Source organism: Coregonus clupeaformis, chromosome 12 (genome assembly GCF_020615455.1).
Source record: "Coregonus clupeaformis isolate EN_2021a chromosome 12, ASM2061545v1, whole genome shotgun sequence".
NCBI classification, from domain to species: Eukaryota; Metazoa; Chordata; class Actinopteri; order Salmoniformes; family Salmonidae; genus Coregonus; species Coregonus clupeaformis.
The window spans coordinates 40,256,977-40,275,957 of NC_059203.1; the positions used below are offsets into that span (position 1 = coordinate 40,256,977).

Genomic DNA, 18,981 nt, shown 5'->3' on the forward strand with positions numbered 1-18,981 from the left:
ATCAAAGTATTGTCTGCAAGTGAAGCGCAAAACACTGGTACGGGTGCTTGTGGATACAATCCAAGGTGCAGAGGGAAGAGGGAGGTAGATTTCTAGGACATAATAGTGTACCTGTCTGTGCCTGTCTGACAGATTCTCCAGAAGACAGTCATAATCACTAATAACCTTGCCACTAATCAGAAATCACAGCTGGATCAGATATCATACACATGTCAGCATCATAATTACAACCATTTTCCATCAGATGTGGTCTGTTCTGCAGCCAGAAGAGGGAGGTCAGAGAGGGAGAGATACAGCAGTGCCAGTCCAGCATGCATAGTTTATTTGAGGTAAACAGAGTACCGTCATGGTATGATGAGTGACTGCAGTGGTCATTGAACATATTTCTGTTAGAAATGATCATGGAGAAGCAACATTCCTCCATTATGCAAAAATAACCACTGGTAGTCTGGGACACTGACCGACTGCTGAAGTGGTGCACAGCTCATGAGGCACTAAGGAGCTCCAGCGTCTGCTGGTTTTCATTACTCTCTGGCACTTACTTGCTCAATAGATTTATAGGAGGGTCCATTCATGGTTTCCAAGGTGTTCATCAGTGGCTTATTCAAAGATTGGGACAAAACCTGAACACTGGCCCTTGAGGACAGCATGCATGGCCTGCCGACTGTATATATCCACTTCCACTCTGAGCCAGATTCCTTCATGTGGTTCTTATAGGTACTCCACTCAGTTGAGAACAGCCACTGTGAACTGACCAGTGATGCATTTGTCACTATTTGCAATATGGTCATGATGCCTATGTGGTGTTGTATAACATGAAAGGGAAGGGGCTGGGCTCCCTTTGCTGTTAAACTGTTAAATTCAGACCTGCCAAACTCATTCACCCCCCTCCCGTTCCCGGTCGTCCAAAAACACAGCGGGACTCCTGTCTGGAGGCGCAGCCGCGCCTATACCCAAATTCAGCGACCAAAGCAAAGGCGAGATAAAGTTTGAAAGAACTTGGAACGTACAGATTCACGGAAAATACATAGCCTCCCGTTTTGGGAGAGAAGAGGTGTAAACAGACTCATAAGGGAAGGGATAGAGCACGGAGGGGAGGGACCCAGTACGCTGATGGACTTAGACCGATAGGGTTTATAATGCGCACTGTCTTCTCACCCGTCTCCATATCTGTCCGTCTCTCACTGGCGGAAGATGTAATTGTTTTCTAGGACTAGGAATTATATCAAGGGTGAATCCTTTCTGCTGAAAGCAGTTATATTTTCCATTTCCAATGATCAACTAGAGCTGATCCTCCATCGTCTCTCCGGTCTCCTGCGGGACGGGTGGCAAGAGAGGGTTGGGAGAGACGGGTGTTGAAGCTCTAGTGAAGGGTCTCAGCAGAATATTGCTGCATTTCGGTGGTTCCCAACGGTAAGTAAACTTTTTTTTTTTTTTTTTTTACTAACAGACGCAAAGTTCACCTTTTGATGCCTTTCTCAGTCTCGGAGAGTTGCCAAAGTCTTACAACACAAAATGTCACGTTGCAAACAGGGCCGTAGCTACATATGAGGTCCGGTCCTCGGTAGTTTTTTTCGAGTAAAAATAAAATGCAAAAATACACAAGGTGCAATTTCGAAACTTGGTTGTGCATCAGCAGTTTTCCTCTTGTTATATGTCACTCACTGACAGTCATTCAATTATCCCCTGTCAGTTAAACATTTTTAGATTGGTAAATTAGTCTAGTTAGTCTAGCCAGCTATCTAAACTTGTAGAAGGCCTAATCACGTGCCCAGGGGCCCTGACATCCAGGGGGGCCCCATTGATTTTGTTAGTCACTCTCACTCAGATATCATATTAACATGGCATACGTCATGGCAAAATGTGTAGAATTGCAGGAAATTGATTTTAAAACTGCAAAACATTCTTGCCACCCCATGGCAAATTGTGTAGAATTGCAGGAAATTACCTGTAAAACTGCAACAATAACAAAAATCAGTAAAGCAAATGTATATAGCCTCCCGAGTGGCGCAGTGGTCTAAGGCTGTGCCACTAGAGATCCTGGTTTTAATCCAGGCTCTGTCGTAGCCGGCCGCGGCCGGGAGACCCATGGGGTCGGGCATAATTGGCCCTGCGTCGTCCAGGGTAGGGGAGGGAATGGCCGGCAGGGATGTAGCTCAGTTGGTAGAGCATGGCGTTTGCAACGCCAGGGTTGTGGGTTCAATTCCCACGGGGGGCCAGTATGAAAAATAAAATAATGTATGCACTCACTAACTGTAAGTCGCTCTGGATAAGAGCGTCTGCTAAATGACAAAAATGTATTTGTTTACCTTTTGTTAATAAAATACTTTTTCTGCTAACAGATCCCTCTGTAGGTATGAAATTATAGTTTTTAATCCATTGCTGAGTTAATGGGTAGTGGCTAATTGTTTAGCTAATATACAATGTGTTTGTAGATCGACTGAGGTGAATGAAGCTACAGCGACCAATATGCTAATAGCTGGGTTCATTTTTGCTTGTTTTTTGCTGTTCTCCAAATAGCATTTTAGAGTTCTTAAATTGTATAGAAATGCAGTAAATGAGCTTCAACTTTCTTAAAATGTATTGGATGGGGGAAAGGGTGAACAGCGGTTGAACATGGGTCAGTCGGTCCTAAGAGATGGGCGAACGCCGTTCGGAAGGGAGGGGCGATGGCCTCCGTAGAGCTGTCTGATGATTATCATTTGCTGGATTTAATTAGCCTATTTGTCAGTTATTTTGCTATACACTGTAGCCAAGTTCTTAGAAGAGTGGTTAAGCATAATACATATCTTATGACCTGATTATAAACTAGGCCCATAGAGTAAAAAAGTTGACTCCTTTAAGTGGTCAGCCTATAAAGGCAAATATTTATATAATTACATTAGTGCCAAAAAATACCTGGAATGCATGAAATAGCCCATCTGTAGAATTAGCACTTATTAAAATTTTCCACAGCTTCTTGTACGCGTTTGTTCTTGTCATGCACTCCCTCCCCAATCGCCTCTCACGCTCTCTGTTTTACAGCCACCGGGCATTTGGTCGTTGGACAGCGATATTGAATCCTTCAGGAATGTTATTTGCCCGAAGGCACAGCAAAACGTCCTCAATACTAAAAAGTGACACATAAAACGAGATGGAAAGGTTTGCAGCCAAAATGACGTGACCAAACAACTTTATAAGAAACAAGAGAGGATTTTTTGTAGCAGTTGGTAGATGACGAAACCGAACTACGCAGCTTTAAAAGAAACTAGAGAGAAGATTTTGTGGACGTAGATAGTTTATTAGAGTCAGGTGGTATCAAGCAGACATCTCCCTCTCTCTCCCACCTCTACCCCCTCTCTCTCTCTCTCTCTCTCTCTCTCTCTCTCTCTCTCTCTCTCTCTCGCTCTACTACTCTCTGCTGGGCCACTTTGAACCAAGTAGGCTAAAGTGCCTAGTGAAAGTCTACACACCCCTTGCACAGTTGTCACATTTTGCTGCCATAAAATAAAATCTACAAAAGGATTACCATACATTTTTTCCTACTGATCTACACAACCTGCTACACATTGACGTAAAAGTCAAAGAAAAAGTATAGAACACTTTCTAAATTAATAAAACAACGAAAATGTCTTGATTGTGTATGTCTTCACACCCCAGAGTTAATACTTTGTGGAATCACCTTTGGTAGCAATTACAGCTGTAAATAATTTTGAATAAGATTCTACCAATTCTGCACAACTCTTAAGGCAACATACACTGAGTGTACAAAACATTAGGAACACATTCCTAATATTGATTTGCACCCCCCTTTGCCCTCAGAACAGCCTCAATTCATAGGGGCATGGATTCTACTAGGTGTCAAAAGTGTTCCACAGGGATGCTGGCCCATGTTGACTCCAATGCTTCCCACATTTGTGTCAAGTTGGCTGGATGTCCTTTGGGTGGTGGACCATTCTTGATACAACTGTTGAGCGTGAAAAACCCAGCAGCGTTGCAGTTCTTGCGGCTTAAAAATCCTTCTTTAACCTGTCTTCTCCCCTTCATCTACCCTGATTTGAAGAGGATTTAACAAGTGACATCAATAAGGGATCATAGCTTCACCTCGATTCACCTGGTCAGTCTATGTCATGGAAAGAGCAGTTATTTTGTACACTTAGTATGTTTTGTACACTCAGTACAAATCCAGTGGTGGAAAAAGTACTCAATTGTCATACTGGAGTAAAATTAAAGATACCTTAAAAGAACATTACTCCAGTAAATGTGAAAGTCACCTAGTAAAATTTTGCTGTCCTGCCTGAGCATTCGACATTTAACAAGTACTTTTGGGTGGCAGCCAAAATCTATGGGTGTAAAAAGTACATATTTTCTTTAGGAATGTAGTGGAGTAAAAGTTGTCAAGAATATCAATGGTAAAGTACCAATACCCCAAAAATGACTTAAGTAGTACTTCAAAGTATTTTTACATATATCAATTGTTTTTGTCAAATGTATTCAAGCTCAGTAAATTTGGTTGGGAGTCATGGACAGCAATATTGATTTTGAAGCAGATTTAAGTCAGGACTGAGACTGGACCTCTCAGGAACACTCAACACCTCTTGGAAAGCCATTGTTCTATACTTTTTCTTTGACTTTGAAAATGTGGAGCAGGTTGTGTAGATCAGTAGGAAGAAAATCTAATATAATCCCTTTTCAGATTTTATTTTAAGCAGCAAAATGTGACAGTGCAAGGGGTGTGTAGACTTTCACTAGGCAATACTTCACTATTGTTCTTCTTCACAGGCAAAGCCAGAGCCAATTAGGCCATGTGAGCATAGCTCAGTGCAGATGATTACCGTGTTTAAATGGATGAGTGAAGAAGAGCATACAGAATATTGCAAAACTGCAACAGGCTTTATTAATTAAAGCCATGCATATGCTTAGAAGTTTCCCCCCCAAATCATGGCACATATTTTACAATATGGTTTCTTGTGGAAAAACAGTCTATCTCAATTATTTTTAAGACATAACAACAGGTGAAGTAGGCTAGGCCTATGTAACTGAACTCACAGAAATCCTTTCAGGTGGTTATAACAATAAATGTTATATGCTCCTTAAGGTGCAGTCATGTGGCAAAGAATTGTGATTTGCTGTGCGCTGCTTGAGCTCTGTTCGGCGGCACCGCCCGCTCACATCAACCGTCTGGCACTGTTCCCTGACAAGAGTGCTTGGTGCGAGGCCAAGAACATCACACAGATAGTCGGGCACACCGGCTGCCAGCCTCGCTCTATCCAAAACAGGTCAATATGGAGCACACACACACACACTCACTCAAGTCCATACAACACATGCAGAGGCATTTCATATGATTTTCAAGAGGGTGACTGACTCACTTTAATAATGAAAAGCAGGAATGAAGTTTGACTTTGAATGGCCAAATATCACTATAATTTGAATGTGCACGGGTCACCTCCAAACAGAATCAAAGCAGCCATGAAATATACAGATACTGTATATAAGCTGAATGGTGACGTCTTTCCTTCCTCTATCCCCCCTCTCTTTCCTCCCTCTCTCCCCCCCTCTCTTTCCTCCCTCTCTCCCCTATCATCTCAGGGCGTGTCTGGGGCAGTGCTTCAGCTACAGTGTCCCAAACACCTTCCCCCAGTCCACCGAGTCCCTGGTGCACTGTGACTCCTGCATGCCTGCACAGACACAGTGGGAAGTGGTAAGTTCGCACGCACATGCACATGCACACAAACCCCAGCTAATGCAACACTACTCTTTCAATATAAACACATAAACATATAGCCCACAGAAACACATTACCACAACCACAATTGATCCTGCATTTAATTCATCTGAGGTTTCCCTTGTCGTCTGTAATGGGCCTGTCTGTCTAGTAGCCAGGGATTCCAGAGCCCAGGAACAACAAAGGCCCTGTGTTGAGGTGTATGTAGTTTGGAGAGCAGCCAGACAAGTAGGATAGGAGTGGGTCTGGGACCACAGGTGATGTGACTTCATGCGTCAAGAGAAAAAGCTTGACATACATGTTATATACTGTATACAATATTGAAAAATAAATGGAAGCAGACTCATGTGCATTATCAATCCCGCTGTTGATAAATTAATTATGACTATGATTATGACCATTTTGATCCACATAATCCTGATGTCTAAGGTCTCTCTTTGATAATGGAATGCATTTTTTCTGGATTTTTATAGTTTGGCTAAAAGCAGTTATGTTCCCCTGAGCATAAAAGCGTGCAGAGTTTTTTGTTTTCTCAAGATTTACAATTCTGCCATTTATTTTCATGGTCTCAAACCATAATGGTGCATTGTCAAATTATTTCAGCTGTGTCAAGCGTGACTGAATTCCTGAAATCACAACATGACTCAGGGATACATTGTTTGAAGATGGATACTGAGGTTTTGTCTCTGCCAGAGACTGACATGTGTGGGAGACTCTGTAGGAGAGTCCGGCAGTGCTTGTCCATTTTCCTGTGTGTGTGTGTGTGTGTTTGTGTGTATGCCGTGCATGTGTGTTTGGGGTTGGAGGGGGGGGTATGTGTGTGTATGTTTTTTGTGTGTAATGCATTGTGCATTGTGTTTGTGTGTAGGTGACTCTGGAATGCCCCGGCAGTGAGGACGCTCCTCGTGTGGATAAACTGGTGGAGAAGATCCTCCACTGCAGCTGCCAGTCCTGCAGTAAGGAGGGAGCCCAGGAGGGGGCAGTGATGCAGCTCTACCCATCAGAGAGCGCCCAGGACCCACCTACCCTACCAGAGATCCACCACGGCGGCTCACCCCCTCACCCTCACACAGACACACACTCTCAGCATGCTCACAAACACACAGAGCTACACCCGCACACACACACATCTGATGGAGGGTAGGTCGCTCGATTGCCACGGACACTCCTCTCTCGCCATTCCTGATTCTTCTTCCAAACCTCTCTACAAGTTGTTTCTTCTTCTACAGTTACAGGATGATGCCTTTTCCCTTCTCTTCCATTCAACCACTGTTTCTTAAAAGCACTTTGAAAGTAAAACTTCACTTAACATGAAAATGTAAACTGCTTATAAAAGCACACACACACAGAAGCTCACTCATGCTGTACTCTTCACAAGACAATCACAGTATAAATATGAAAAAATGTATGCACTCACTAACTGTAAGTCCCTCTGGATAAGAGCGTCTGCTAAATGACTAAAATATAAATGTAAATGAACGCATATAAACACACCAGTTTATCTACACAATTTTTGTCATCTAACTTCTCACTTAGGACAATGAATATCACAATCCTACACACACTCAGGCATGCACTCTGACACAACTATAGACTTTTGAAGCAGTAGACTTATTTCTGTTAATCTGTCTTGAAAAAAAAAAATCATACAGCTACAGTACAAACTGTACAGTTTCTGACTTAATTTCTGTCTATCACCTATTTGCATTAGTATCTGACCTAAAGCTATATGTTCCAATTTGTGCTTCTCCTACGAGAATAAAGCTAGTTTTGTTCAATCTTATCAATGAAGCTCTCTATCTGTAGTGATTTAGTTAAGGCTTTTGTCTATTATTGTCATCATGTGGTGGGAACGTGATTTGGACTAGTCAGCGGCCCATGTTCATATATGATAGATTTGATTCTGCTGCTCTCTGCTGGTTTAAAGAGGTACTGCAGAGGGCAACTTGCTAAAATGCAGCAGCATGCATGTGCTGTACTGGTGTGTATATAATTTCAAACTCAAAAATCCAATGATCGGAAGAAAAAATGCAGCATTTGGATACAGAAGTGAAAGGATTTAAAAACAAGTTACAGCATTTTCCATCTCTTTACATTGGCTACCTTTCAATCCCCAGTCCTAATCTCACCTATTTAAATGTACTAACACCATACATAGACATTTTCACTCAAGTACAGAGGTTTAGGCTGTGTGTGTTATGATCCTAACTGTGGACTATAGATGTGTGTATTGGCCATGTTTGCATCGTCACTACTCTCTGCCTACAGCAGTCAGCATGGACACGGACGTTGTTCTCAAACAGAAACCGTTGACTAGTAAGTAACATACAGATCAAACACACAGAGAGGACTTTCCCCCCATTTTAACCAACACTAAAAGGCAGGCATTAAAACTACAAAACGCACACACACACACACAACAATAATGCATTCATGTACATATCATTAATGATCTGTTTTCACAATTTCAAATGTAAAGTATTGTCATGTAAATTCCCACTCTCCTTTTCCTCCACCATCTAAGTGCTCTATTATCTGAGTTCATATGGACAATGTTTCTAACTTTATTAAGGTTAACTGTCATCTGATCATTTCATCACAGAGTGATTTTGACCTATAAAGCCACTAAATGTCATGGCAACCCAGAGTGGCGTGTTGTAGATAGATGGAGTTGGGTAGAGAGAGAGAGAGAGAGAGAAGAGAGAGAGAGAGAGAGAGAGAGAGAGAGAGAGAGAGAGAGAGAGAGAGAGAGAGAGAGAGAGAGAGAGAGAGAGAGAGAGAGAGAGAGAGAGAGAGAGAGAGAGAGAGAGAGAGAGAGAGAGAGAGAGAGAGAGAGAGAGAGAGAGAGAGAGAGAGAGAGAGAGAGAGAGAGAGAGAGAGAGAGAGAGAGAGAGAGAGAGAGAGAACACAGCTTGAGCTAGTCCATTAGTGCAGTAGTAGTCTCAAAGTGCCTCCTGTAGCTCAGTTGGTAGAGCATGGCGCTTGCAACGCTAGGGTTGTGGGTTCGATTCCCATGGGGGGCCAGTATGATAAATGTAAGCACTCACTAACTGTAAGTCACTCTTGATAAGAGTGTCTGCTAAATGACTAAAATGTAAATGTCTGTAGGTAGAGCTCAATAGAGTTTAATATGCAGATAGTGAAGGGGATCCGTGGGATGTCTGAGGTTAGGGAGAGACAGAGGTTACATTGACCAGAGAGATCTATTCCTGGCTGATATTAAGTTAGAGTAACTTATGGCTGCTTTGCATGATGAGAAAAATGAATGATTAAACAGCTGTGATTGTGTGTTTTGACTTGAAACTGTTCAAACCTTTCAATTGACAAATAAGCATGATTAGGTAACGAACAATAAAGACCAACCATGTTTGAAACCATAACCAAACGGACCAGCAGATGTCAGTATGACTGCATGGAGAAGTTGACCTGAGTATCAGTGGGAGAGGACTACCCCAGGGTGTTTTTGTTCCAGTAAAAGATCCCCTCCTCCAGAGAGAGAGATAATACTCCAGGGAGAGTTTTCTATTCATTGTTTGTCAACCATGTCATACCATCAGTTTAGCCTAGTCCCCAGCTGGGCCTGGCCCAGTCCTACAGACAGCAAGGGAAGAGAATGTGCTGAGTGACTGTGTGTGTGTGTGTGTGTATGTGTGTTTGTTTTTTTGTTTGGGAGGGTCTGCTACATCGGCTAGTGTGCGACATTAGAGGGGGTGTGGGGGCGTGAGCAGGGTATGATCTCCGTAATCTGTCACATGGGGATAGCCCAACCCAGACCTCTCTCATCAGAGAGGTGTGTAGGACAACTTCATGTCTGGTTGATATAGCCTACAGGGATTATTAATCACGCCCTCCATGTCCCCTCTGTAGGTTACCAATACTAGAGCCTGTACAGGTGACCCTGCCAACAGGCAGCCTATGGCCAAGAGATGGGTGAGTGCTGCTTTGCCTGGCTTCGGTCTTCTGATGCTGCATCACTGAGGGGTTTGTACTTATATGATGCCCCTTTAACCAAGACTTTTGGTAAACAAGGATAATTAACATAGGGATGCCATAATGCATTACATGAGAGTAAGTTTATGATGCTGTAGCTAAACTTGGATAAAATGATTAAAAAACGAGTAAAAAAAAACGTTAGATGAACTTCCAAAGTGAGGTCAAACGTTGGGAAAAGCGGATTCGGATAAAAGAGAAGAGGACAATATAAGTGGAACATCATTAAAACAGGCGAATTCTAATAGGGTTATTGGTATGGTCTGCTCATCCCCGTTATCTCATTTTCACTCCACCGCGTGCGTGTGAAGTCACTAATGTTGAAGAGGACAGTGCGCCGTGTCCAATTGTGCTGAGGTGGTCTCTCTCTCACCAATTTAGTACACATACTCATAGCATGCGCGCTGCGCACCGCTCTGATCTATACACACTCGAACGCAGCACGCACGCATCGCTGTACTACTGTCTTGGAAAAGGCAATAGCTGCGCATCCTAAAAAGTGCTGTTTTGTTTGTTTCTACTGTTCTCAGCTAACGCGGGAATATAATATTATTCTGACATCCGCAGGAATTTGGAAGCACCTGCTCCTGTTTCTGGGGTCAACAATTTCAAAGGAGTCTTCTGAGACATAGTGACAGAGACACCAGAGCGAGGTAAGTGTGCACATGTCATGTTAGACGTATTTGGAATACAATTCTGCTTGGATTGTTGTATTTTGTGAAATACTGTATCTTAAGTATCATTACAGCATTGGCTTTTAAATGTGTTATTTATAGTTGTCCCACTGGGCACAGACGTCAGTTCAACGTCTAGTTTTCATTTACATTTGGTTGAGCTGTCAACTAACGTAAATTCAACGTGAAATCAACCAACAATTCATTGGATTTTGGTTAAAAGTTGCGTTAAATTTTTTGGAAATACCCTTATGTTGATGACTTTTTGCAAATCCAACGACTTTTCCACATTGATTCAACGCCATCACATAGATTTGTTGTTGTTGAAATGACGTTGATTCAACCCGTTTTTGCCCAGTGGGGTGGTGCTACTGCCCGGAGCGCGGTCGGTGGGGAGGGGCGGAGGATCGATCGCTGTTGTCGATTCCACTGAGCGCAGGATGGGGTGGGGATAGGGGTGGGGCGTAGGCCTAAGTGGGAGGACAGCGGGGGTGATGAAAAGAACGATAATATACTGGACACAAGATAATTAAATGTATCTGGGCGTGATGGGAAGGGTAATTGGGCCATTTTATGAGTCCATATTGTGTTTTGTGGAACAGCAACATATTGTACCTTGTTGTTTCATCTCTCTCTCTCTCTCTCTCTCTCTCTCTCTCAACCAGTGTGTGCCCACTGGGACATTCCTCCAGCTTCACACAGCCTAGCAAGGCTCCTAGTCAGCTTGATAGGTAAATCACCTGAAAAGTTGCATTTGTGTAACACAAAACAGTGAGATAAACTGACATTTTCACTAACACCCTATGCCTCCACATGAATTAGTCATATTTCATCATCACAGCTCATGCAGCCTTACACCAAATCCATAGTTAATGTGTCCTCTGTGTTAGAAGTCTGTTTTAGAGCTGTACGTCAAACATCATTACTGGTTTACCATTAGTTACAAAGCTGTGTGTCGGTCTGTGACATCACAGTGGTAAAGACATTAACTTGTGGGGAAATGTAGAACAATAGAACAATAGGCAGGTGATTGTAGGAAAAGTAGGATTACGCTACATTCATGAAGAATGACATTGGACCATTCACTCTCCAGCTGATAAAACTCCATGGTTAAATGTATCAATGTATTCTCTCTCTCCTCCTCTCTCCTTCCCTCTCTCTCTCCCCATCAGGATGTGTGGGGTGGACGTGGACCTGGATGAGGGGGGCTCAGGTGACGAGGAGAAGGAGCAGGAGTTCTGGGTGGGGGAGGGGGTGAAGATGCTGCCCCCTCCCCCGGCCCACAGCGAGGGCAGCGTGTGGGGCAGCCGCCGGGGCAGGTGTGGCTGTGTGGCGTGCGGGGCGGGGCTGCTGTTGTGGAACGTGGGCGTGGCCCTGGTGTGTGTCCTGGTCCTGGTGGCCGTGTTCACTCTGGTCCTGCTGCCCGCCTCGCTGCTGCTCTATGTGGGCTTCCTCTGCCACTCACGGGTGAGTAGTGGGCTGCTCATAGTGCTACTCAAAGTCTCTAACACAACCTTTGACCATCAGAATAATGTGGTAGGATTTTATCGCCGAATTGAGGTCATAATGCTTAGCTTGCTAGCTTTCTCTGATTAGCTTAGCATGTTGCTGCAAGTTTGCTACATTTTACTCTTTGCTTCAAGTCAGGACACCAGTTGTATCTTAGAGATATTGTCACATTTGTCTGACTACTGTAACACAATAATGATTTCAAAACGTTACAACTTGTAACTCAAAGTTTTATTTACAAGATTCTCAGTTCAAACCTCCGCCATGTTTTCAAAAGTTATGCATCTGTTAAACTCTGCCCATTGACCTTTTAGAAACCAATCAGATTCTTTCTGCCCTTAGAACGAAGTTGACTACACTTTATGTCAACATGCGTTACGCATGGCAACCCTTAATAAACCAGTAAATAACAGCTTATTTGCATTTGGAACCAGCTAAAATAACATAATAATAAGATCCCCACTAGTGGATAACTGTCTGCCGTGCTCCAACATGAAAGTGTTTCAACATGAATTTACATGAAAGATTCCCTTCTGCTCCACCCTAACCCAACACTGTAAACGTATACCGGGCTTGCCCAAGTATCTAAAGAGTGGGAGGACTCAGTTCTTGTCGTGCATGGCACAGACACAGAGAACACCCTGGACCAGAGGCAAACAAACACACTCAGGGTGGGACAGGATGTCGATTTTCAAGTATCTGTCCAAGTGGGAGTATGTACTGTAGATTATGAAGAGTAGGGGGGCAAGCGCAGAACCCTGTGGCACACCCTGTGTTTCTTCAGCAGTACATGGCACAGGCACAGGGAACACCTAGGGGTAGACAAACACACCCCTACATTTCTGGGTAAAATAGGACTTCCCTGCCAACCCCTATCAGCCTCACCGTTCTTTAGACATCACCCGGAAGCTGACATCACTTCATTGGCCTATAGGCAACATTAAAGTGAGAGTTCACTTTAAAATCAAAGTTAGTGCAGAGCTCATAAAGTGCATGGTTTAATGTCTAGATGAGACCACATCCCATGCCATCTCTTATGTAGATCCGGCTATATTCCTTAATCCCAAATGAATGGGAAAGGTAGGCATAGACAACAGATGGCCTGGATGCATCTTTGCATTAGAACACTTTTTAGGTCTTAAAGCGCCTGACAAACTTTGATTTTGGAGTGAACTATCATTTTAGTAACACAGATGGACTGTCTAGAACACTCTGGACTACAACATGATTATGATGTGCTGAGAAGCAAACTTTGTTTTTGGAGTGAACTGTCATGTTAAGACCACCTTTAAGAACAGGTGGACTGTCTAAAACAGGATTATTATGTGCATTCTGAGTCAATCAGTAAACGCTATCACTCTCATAATGATCCTAAAGTGTCCTCTAAGATCTACAGCTGTTGTCCTTGTCGAAGAGTAGACCCCCAAATCACCTTTTCACAGCGCTCAGAGGACTTGCTTGTCTCCATTATCGATGTTACAGTGAAATGTGGCTCTGTACTAAGTTGTATTTTGTCAACTTTTCACAGGCGTTTGCTAACTTTTTAGATATTTGGCAGAATTTTGTATATGATCACACTGATTTCTCTTTCTTTGGAAAGTTGGCATTTAATGAAATCAATAGCAATCCTAAATATCGTAAAACATCTTGAAGACACTGTATTTTCAAGGCATTTTCATTTTCACGGCTTCATTAGTGATGGCTGGGGAGGGTGTACCGTTATACAGAATGTGAGTGGTATTTGTAATGTGTAGCTTAATGGTATGTTGTGAACAGTACTATATAGAAGACAACAGGTGCCAGTATAGACCCTTGCTGTCTGCCAGTTGGGGATGTCAATCAACAGTTTGTCTTGGAGAAGTGATGGATGGGACAGTGAGAGAGGATATCCATGAGAAGACCTGATTGTTGAAATTTGTGAGTTAGTCCCCAGCTGGGCTCAGGCCTATACAGACAAGACAGAAAGAGTGAAGAGGAGAAAATGTGTGTTTGTGTGTATGCGTGTGTAGATGAGTGTGTACTTGTAGTTGATGATGGGCTCGAGGTTGCAGAGCTCAGTTGAGGTGGGTGGGGAAATTCCTCTTGAAAATGCTGACAATTAGAGAATTCTATGCCAGAGAGTTCTTATAGAATGTAGCCCTAATGAGACAACACTGAGTGTTTGAGTGTTTGTGTACTCCTATGTTGGGTGTTTTTGTGAATTTTTGAGTATCTGTCTGTTTGTGTGTGCGCGCGTCTGTCTGCCTGTGCATGTCCCTCTCTGTGTATCTGTATCCCTCCCTCCTCTTCCCTCTTGCTGACAGTGTGTGTATATAGTATGTCACCCATTAGCATTGCTCACAGGTTTTAAATAAAGTCTAGCAAGCAGAGCAGGGGCTCCACTCTTATCTCTATCTGTCTCTCTCCGTCTCTCTCCATCTTCCTCCGTCTCTCTCTCTCTCTCTCTCTTTCTGTGGCGCTCACAGGTGATTGACAGCTTAGGGGTTTTATTGGAAGCTCTAGGCTGCCTCTTATCTGAACAGTGAAGGGACACTGGGAAAGAGTCTGTCACACCCCACTACCTTCCCTCATATGGTCCCTCTCTCTTGCACACGCTCGCACACACACAGTTCCCTCCCCCTCAGTTCTGTTCAGTTAAAGATAAAGCACCAACATTTGCTTCACTAACAAAAACAACTCAGAAACGCGTACTATATCAATATAATTGTCCTTATCTCTGGAGTCTGTTTCTGTCTGAATGTTACATTAGTCTGCCTCTCCACCCCCGCAGGTCCTAGTCTCCCCCTCTCCTATCTGCCGTTACCTCGACGACAACAGCTGTTCTGCCCTAATTATCCTGGGCTTCGTGATGATGTCACCGCTGGTGGTGGTGGCGGCAGCCATCTTCTGTGGGCTGCTCCGGAGGCTGCGACTCCTCCTGCTGTTTCTGCCAATCACATGTGCCTGGTACCATGGACAGGGCTTGGACTGGGGAGGCGACGTCCGTGCCTGGGTCTGATTGGACCAACGTGCTAATAAACCTGTTGTCAAAAAGTTAAATAGGTCAACGGTCAAGAGAGAATCCAGTCCTGGAGAATCGCTGTGTCACCTAATGTATTTAGTGTCCTATTAAACTGTAGTGAATGTCATACAATCAAGTGGATACAACGTGAACCAGTCCAATTATTTAAAAACCGAGCTTGACATGTGTAAAAGGCAGTGGTTAGGGGAGTATTGCTAGTCAGAGAGGAGACAGTGGAGGTAATGGTGGGATATGCTAGCAGTTGTTCTCTGTGGATTTGTACTGGTTATGTATAGTTATATTTTTCTGTTATCAATTATCTGTTAACTTATATGGTTGTGAACATGATGTAGCAGAAAAACGAAACAGTATTGTATAAACTGTCACTCAAATGTCTAGAATGGAAGGAAAATATGTTTACAAACTTACTTCTTTTGACAGATGTTGTTCATTCTATTGATTTCATTATTTTCACCATCTGGGTTAAAGGGCAATTCTGCCACTTGTCAACCTCATATTCATTATCTTCAGCACCGAACCAGTGTCTAAATTCAATCAAATAAAATTGTATTGGTTGCATACACATATTTAGCAGATATTATTGCGGGTGTAGCGAAATGCTTGTGTTCCTAGCTCCAACAGTGCCGTAATATCTAACAATACATAACAATACACAAAAAATTAAAGAATGGAATTTGTCCGAGTCCGGAGTATAAATATATATGTGATGGGATGCATAGACATTATGGACAGTATGTGGATAGAATATGTAGTATATCTGAAGAATACGTAGATTAGAAGAGAATACAGTGCATTCAGAAAGTATTTAGACGCCTTCCCCTTTTCCACATTTTGTTACGTTACAGCCTTATTCTAAAAATGGATTAAATAAATAAAAATCCTCATCAATCTACACACAATACCCCATAATGACAAAGCGAGAACAGAAATACCTTATTTACATAAGAGTTCATACCCTTTGCTATGAGATTCGAAATTGAGCTCAGGTGCATCCTGTTTCCATTGATCATCCTTGAGATGTTTCTACAACTTGATTGGAGTCCGCCTGTGGTAAATTCAATTGATTGGACATGATTTGGAAAGGCATATATAAAAGGTCCCACAGTTGACAGTGCAGGTCAGAGCAAAAACCAAGCCATGAGGTCGAAGGAATTGTCCGTAGAGCTCGGAGACAGGATTGTGTCGAGGCACAGATCTGGGGAAGGGTACCAAAAAATTTCTGCAGCATTGAAGGTCCCCAAGAACACCCCAAGAACACAGTGGCCTCCATCATTCTTAAATGGAAGACTCTTCCTAGAGCTGGCCGCCCGGCCACACTGAGCAATCGGGGGAGAAGGGCCTTGGTTAGGGAGGTGACCAAGCACCCAATGGTCACTCTGACAGAGCTCCAGAGTTCCTCTGTGGAGATGGGAGAACCTTCCAGAAGGACAACCATCTCTGCAGCACTCAGGCCTTTATGGTAGAGTGTCCAGACGGAAGCCATTCCTCAGTAAAAGGCACATGACAGCCCGCTTGGAGTTTGCCAAAAGGCATCTAAAGGACACTCAGACCATGAGAAACAAGATTCTCTGATATAATGAAACCAAGACTGAACTATTTGGCCTAAATGCCAAGAGTCACGTGTGGAGGAAACCTGGTACCATCCCTACGGTGAAGCATGGTGGTGGCAGCATCATGCTGTGGGGATGTTTTTCAGCGGCAGGGACTGGGAGACTAGTCAGGATCGAGAGAAAGATGAATGGAGCAAAGTACAGAGAGATCCTTGATGAAAATCTGCTCCAGAGCACTCAGGACCTCAGACTGGGGCGAAGGTTCACCTTCCAACAGGACAACAACCCTAAGCACACAGCCAAGACAACACAGGAGTGGCTTCGGGACAAGTTTCTGAATGTCCTTGAATGGCCCAGCCAGAGCCCGGACTTGAACCCGATCTAACATCTCTGGAGAGACCAGAAAATAGCTGTGCAGCGACGCTCCTCATCCAACCTGACAGAGCTTGAGAGGATCTGCAGACAAGAATGGGAGAAACTCCCTAAATACGGGTGTGCCAAGCGTGTAGCGTCATACCCAAGAAGACTCAAGACTGTAATTGCTGCCAAAGGTGCTTCAACAAACTACTGAGTAAAGGGTCTGAATACTTATGTAAATGTGATGGTTTTATTTTTATTTTTTATTTGCAAACATTTCTAAAAACCTGTTTTGCTTTGTCATTATAGGGTATTGTGTGTAGATTGATTAGGAAAAATATATTTAATCCATTTTACTGTATGTACAGCAACAGTTGAATAGGATGGCCTTGACTAGAATACAGTATATACATACGAAATGGATAAAACAGTATGTGAACATTATTAAAGTGACCAGTGTTCCATGTCTATGTACATAGGGAAGCAGCCTCTAAAGTAGATCTCCTGAGTGGCGCAGTGGTCTAAGGCCACTAGAGATCCAGGTTCGAATCCAGGCTCTGTCGCAGCCGGCCACGACCGGGAGACTCATGGGCGGCGCGCAATTGGCCCAGCGTCGTCCAGGGTAGGGGAGGGAATGGCCGGCAGGGATGTAGCTCAGTTGATAGAGCATGGCGTTTGCAACACCAGGGTTGTGGGTTCGATTCCCACGGGGGGCCAGTATGAAAAAAGTAAAATAATAATAATAATAAATATGTATTCACTAACTGTAAGTCGCTCTGGATGAGAGCGTCTGCTAAATGACAAAAAAAAAAATATATATATGTATATACAGTGGGGAGAACAAGTATTTGATACACTGCCGATTTTGCAGGTTTTCTACTTACAAAGCATGTAGAGGTCTGTAATGTTTATCATAGGTACACTTCAACTGTGAGAGACGGAACCTAAAACAAAAATCCAGAAAATCATATTGTATGATTTTGAAGTAATTAATTTGCATTTTATTGCATGACATAAGTATTTGATACATCAGAAAAGCAGAACTTAATATTTGGTACAGAAACCTTTGTTTGCAATTACAGAGATCATACGTTTCCTGTAGGTCTTGACCAGGTTTGCACACACTGCAGCAGGGATTTTGGCCCACTCCTCCATACAGACCTTCTCCAGATGCTTCAGGTTTCGGGGCTGTCGCTGGGCAATACGGACTTTCAGCTCCCTCCAAAGATTTTCTATTGGGTTCAGGTCTGGAGACTGGTTAGGCCACTCCAGGACCTTGAGATGCTTCTTACGGAGCCACTCCTTAGTTGCCCTGGCTGTGTGTTTCGGGTCGTTGTCATGCTGGAAGACCCAGCCACGACTCATCTTCAATGCTCTTACTGAGGGAAGGAGGTTGTTGGCCAAGATCTCGCGATACATGGCCCCATCCATCCTCCCCTCAATACGGTGCAGTCGTCCTGTCCCCTTTGCAGAAAAGCATCCCCAAAGAATGATGTTTCCACCTCCATGCTTCACGGTTGGGATGGTGTTCTTGGGGTCAGTGGCGGCTCCTGAAAAAATTCTCAGGGGGGGCAATTTTTCTGATGATTTAGGTGACCTACACACATTTTTAAAAAGATATGTCCAGCAACAACATGAAGACAGGGGCAGCATATAAGTCAATACCAGAAGCATTTATTGACTGATCTCAAAAGTGTTGGCTTACAAAATCAAAATAAGTTATCACAGTAAAAATAATCAAGGGTGTTCTTTCACATTCCTCAACACTGCATAAACAATATGCATTTCCATAAACAAATGAAATATCAGCTGAAAATACAGCATCTTGGTATTTGTTCAGATTGCAGGATCAACAAGAGCTTTTACCACATTTTTTGCCTCATGGTTGAATTGGAAATATGTGCACCTGAGCATAATTCACAACAAGCAAGCAGGAGCTTTTGATAGAGGCTACTGAAAACATTGATGCAAGTTATTGGTAATAAGACATTTTTATAGACTTCCATATTCTGCCCTCTTGTATAGATTTGTGAAAATGAACAGTGATAGACATTTTGCTTGAAAACAGAATTTGAAAGTAATTTCTAGAAAAGGTAAACACAGCTATCTGTATGGCTTTGTAAAATGAACAACCATATTCTGGCCAATTGTATAGATTTGTAAATATGAACA

The 18,981-nt window shown here is 43.1% G+C and overlaps 2 protein-coding genes across 2 annotated transcripts; both read left to right on the forward strand.

The window, feature by feature from the left end:
- The first annotated feature begins 901 nt into the window (after nucleotides 1–901).
- LOC121577659 (neuroblastoma suppressor of tumorigenicity 1) lies at nucleotides 902–7,490 on the forward strand. Its single transcript, XM_045223856.1, has 4 exons — nucleotides 902–1,413; nucleotides 5,078–5,258; nucleotides 5,572–5,683; nucleotides 6,576–7,490. Exons 2-4 carry the CDS (start codon nucleotides 5,086–5,088, stop codon nucleotides 6,849–6,851), a joined length of 561 nt encoding a protein of 186 aa, XP_045079791.1. The 5' UTR covers nucleotides 902–1,413; nucleotides 5,078–5,085; the 3' UTR covers nucleotides 6,852–7,490.
- An 87-nt stretch (nucleotides 7,491–7,577) lies between these two features.
- Nucleotides 7,578–15,531, forward strand: LOC121577658 (transmembrane protein 88B). Its single transcript, XM_041891428.2, has 6 exons — nucleotides 7,578–8,023; nucleotides 9,575–9,637; nucleotides 10,265–10,350; nucleotides 11,037–11,102; nucleotides 11,544–11,838; nucleotides 14,651–15,531. Exons 2-6 carry the CDS (start codon nucleotides 9,623–9,625, stop codon nucleotides 14,876–14,878), a joined length of 690 nt encoding a protein of 229 aa, XP_041747362.2. The 5' UTR covers nucleotides 7,578–8,023; nucleotides 9,575–9,622; the 3' UTR covers nucleotides 14,879–15,531.
- The last annotated feature ends 3,450 nt before the right edge of the window (nucleotides 15,532–18,981 follow it).

Excerpts from the sequence above, each read along its gene's own strand:
- LOC121577658 (XM_041891428.2), top strand. Across the intron at positions 11,103-11,543 it reads GCTCCTAGTCAGCTTGATAG|GATGTGTGGGGTGGACGTGG; the intron begins GTAAATCACCTG and ends TCTCCCCATCAG. Across the intron at positions 11,839-14,650 it reads GCTTCCTCTGCCACTCACGG|GTCCTAGTCTCCCCCTCTCC; the intron begins GTGAGTAGTGGG and ends CCACCCCCGCAG.
- LOC121577659 (XM_045223856.1), top strand. The coding sequence starts at position 5,086 with ATGTGGCAAAGAATTGTGATTTGCTGTGCGCTGCTTGAGCTCTGTTCG. Across the intron at positions 5,259-5,571 it reads CCTCGCTCTATCCAAAACAG|GGCGTGTCTGGGGCAGTGCT; the intron begins GTCAATATGGAG and ends CTATCATCTCAG. Across the intron at positions 5,684-6,575 it reads CACAGACACAGTGGGAAGTG|GTGACTCTGGAATGCCCCGG; the intron begins GTAAGTTCGCAC and ends GTTTGTGTGTAG.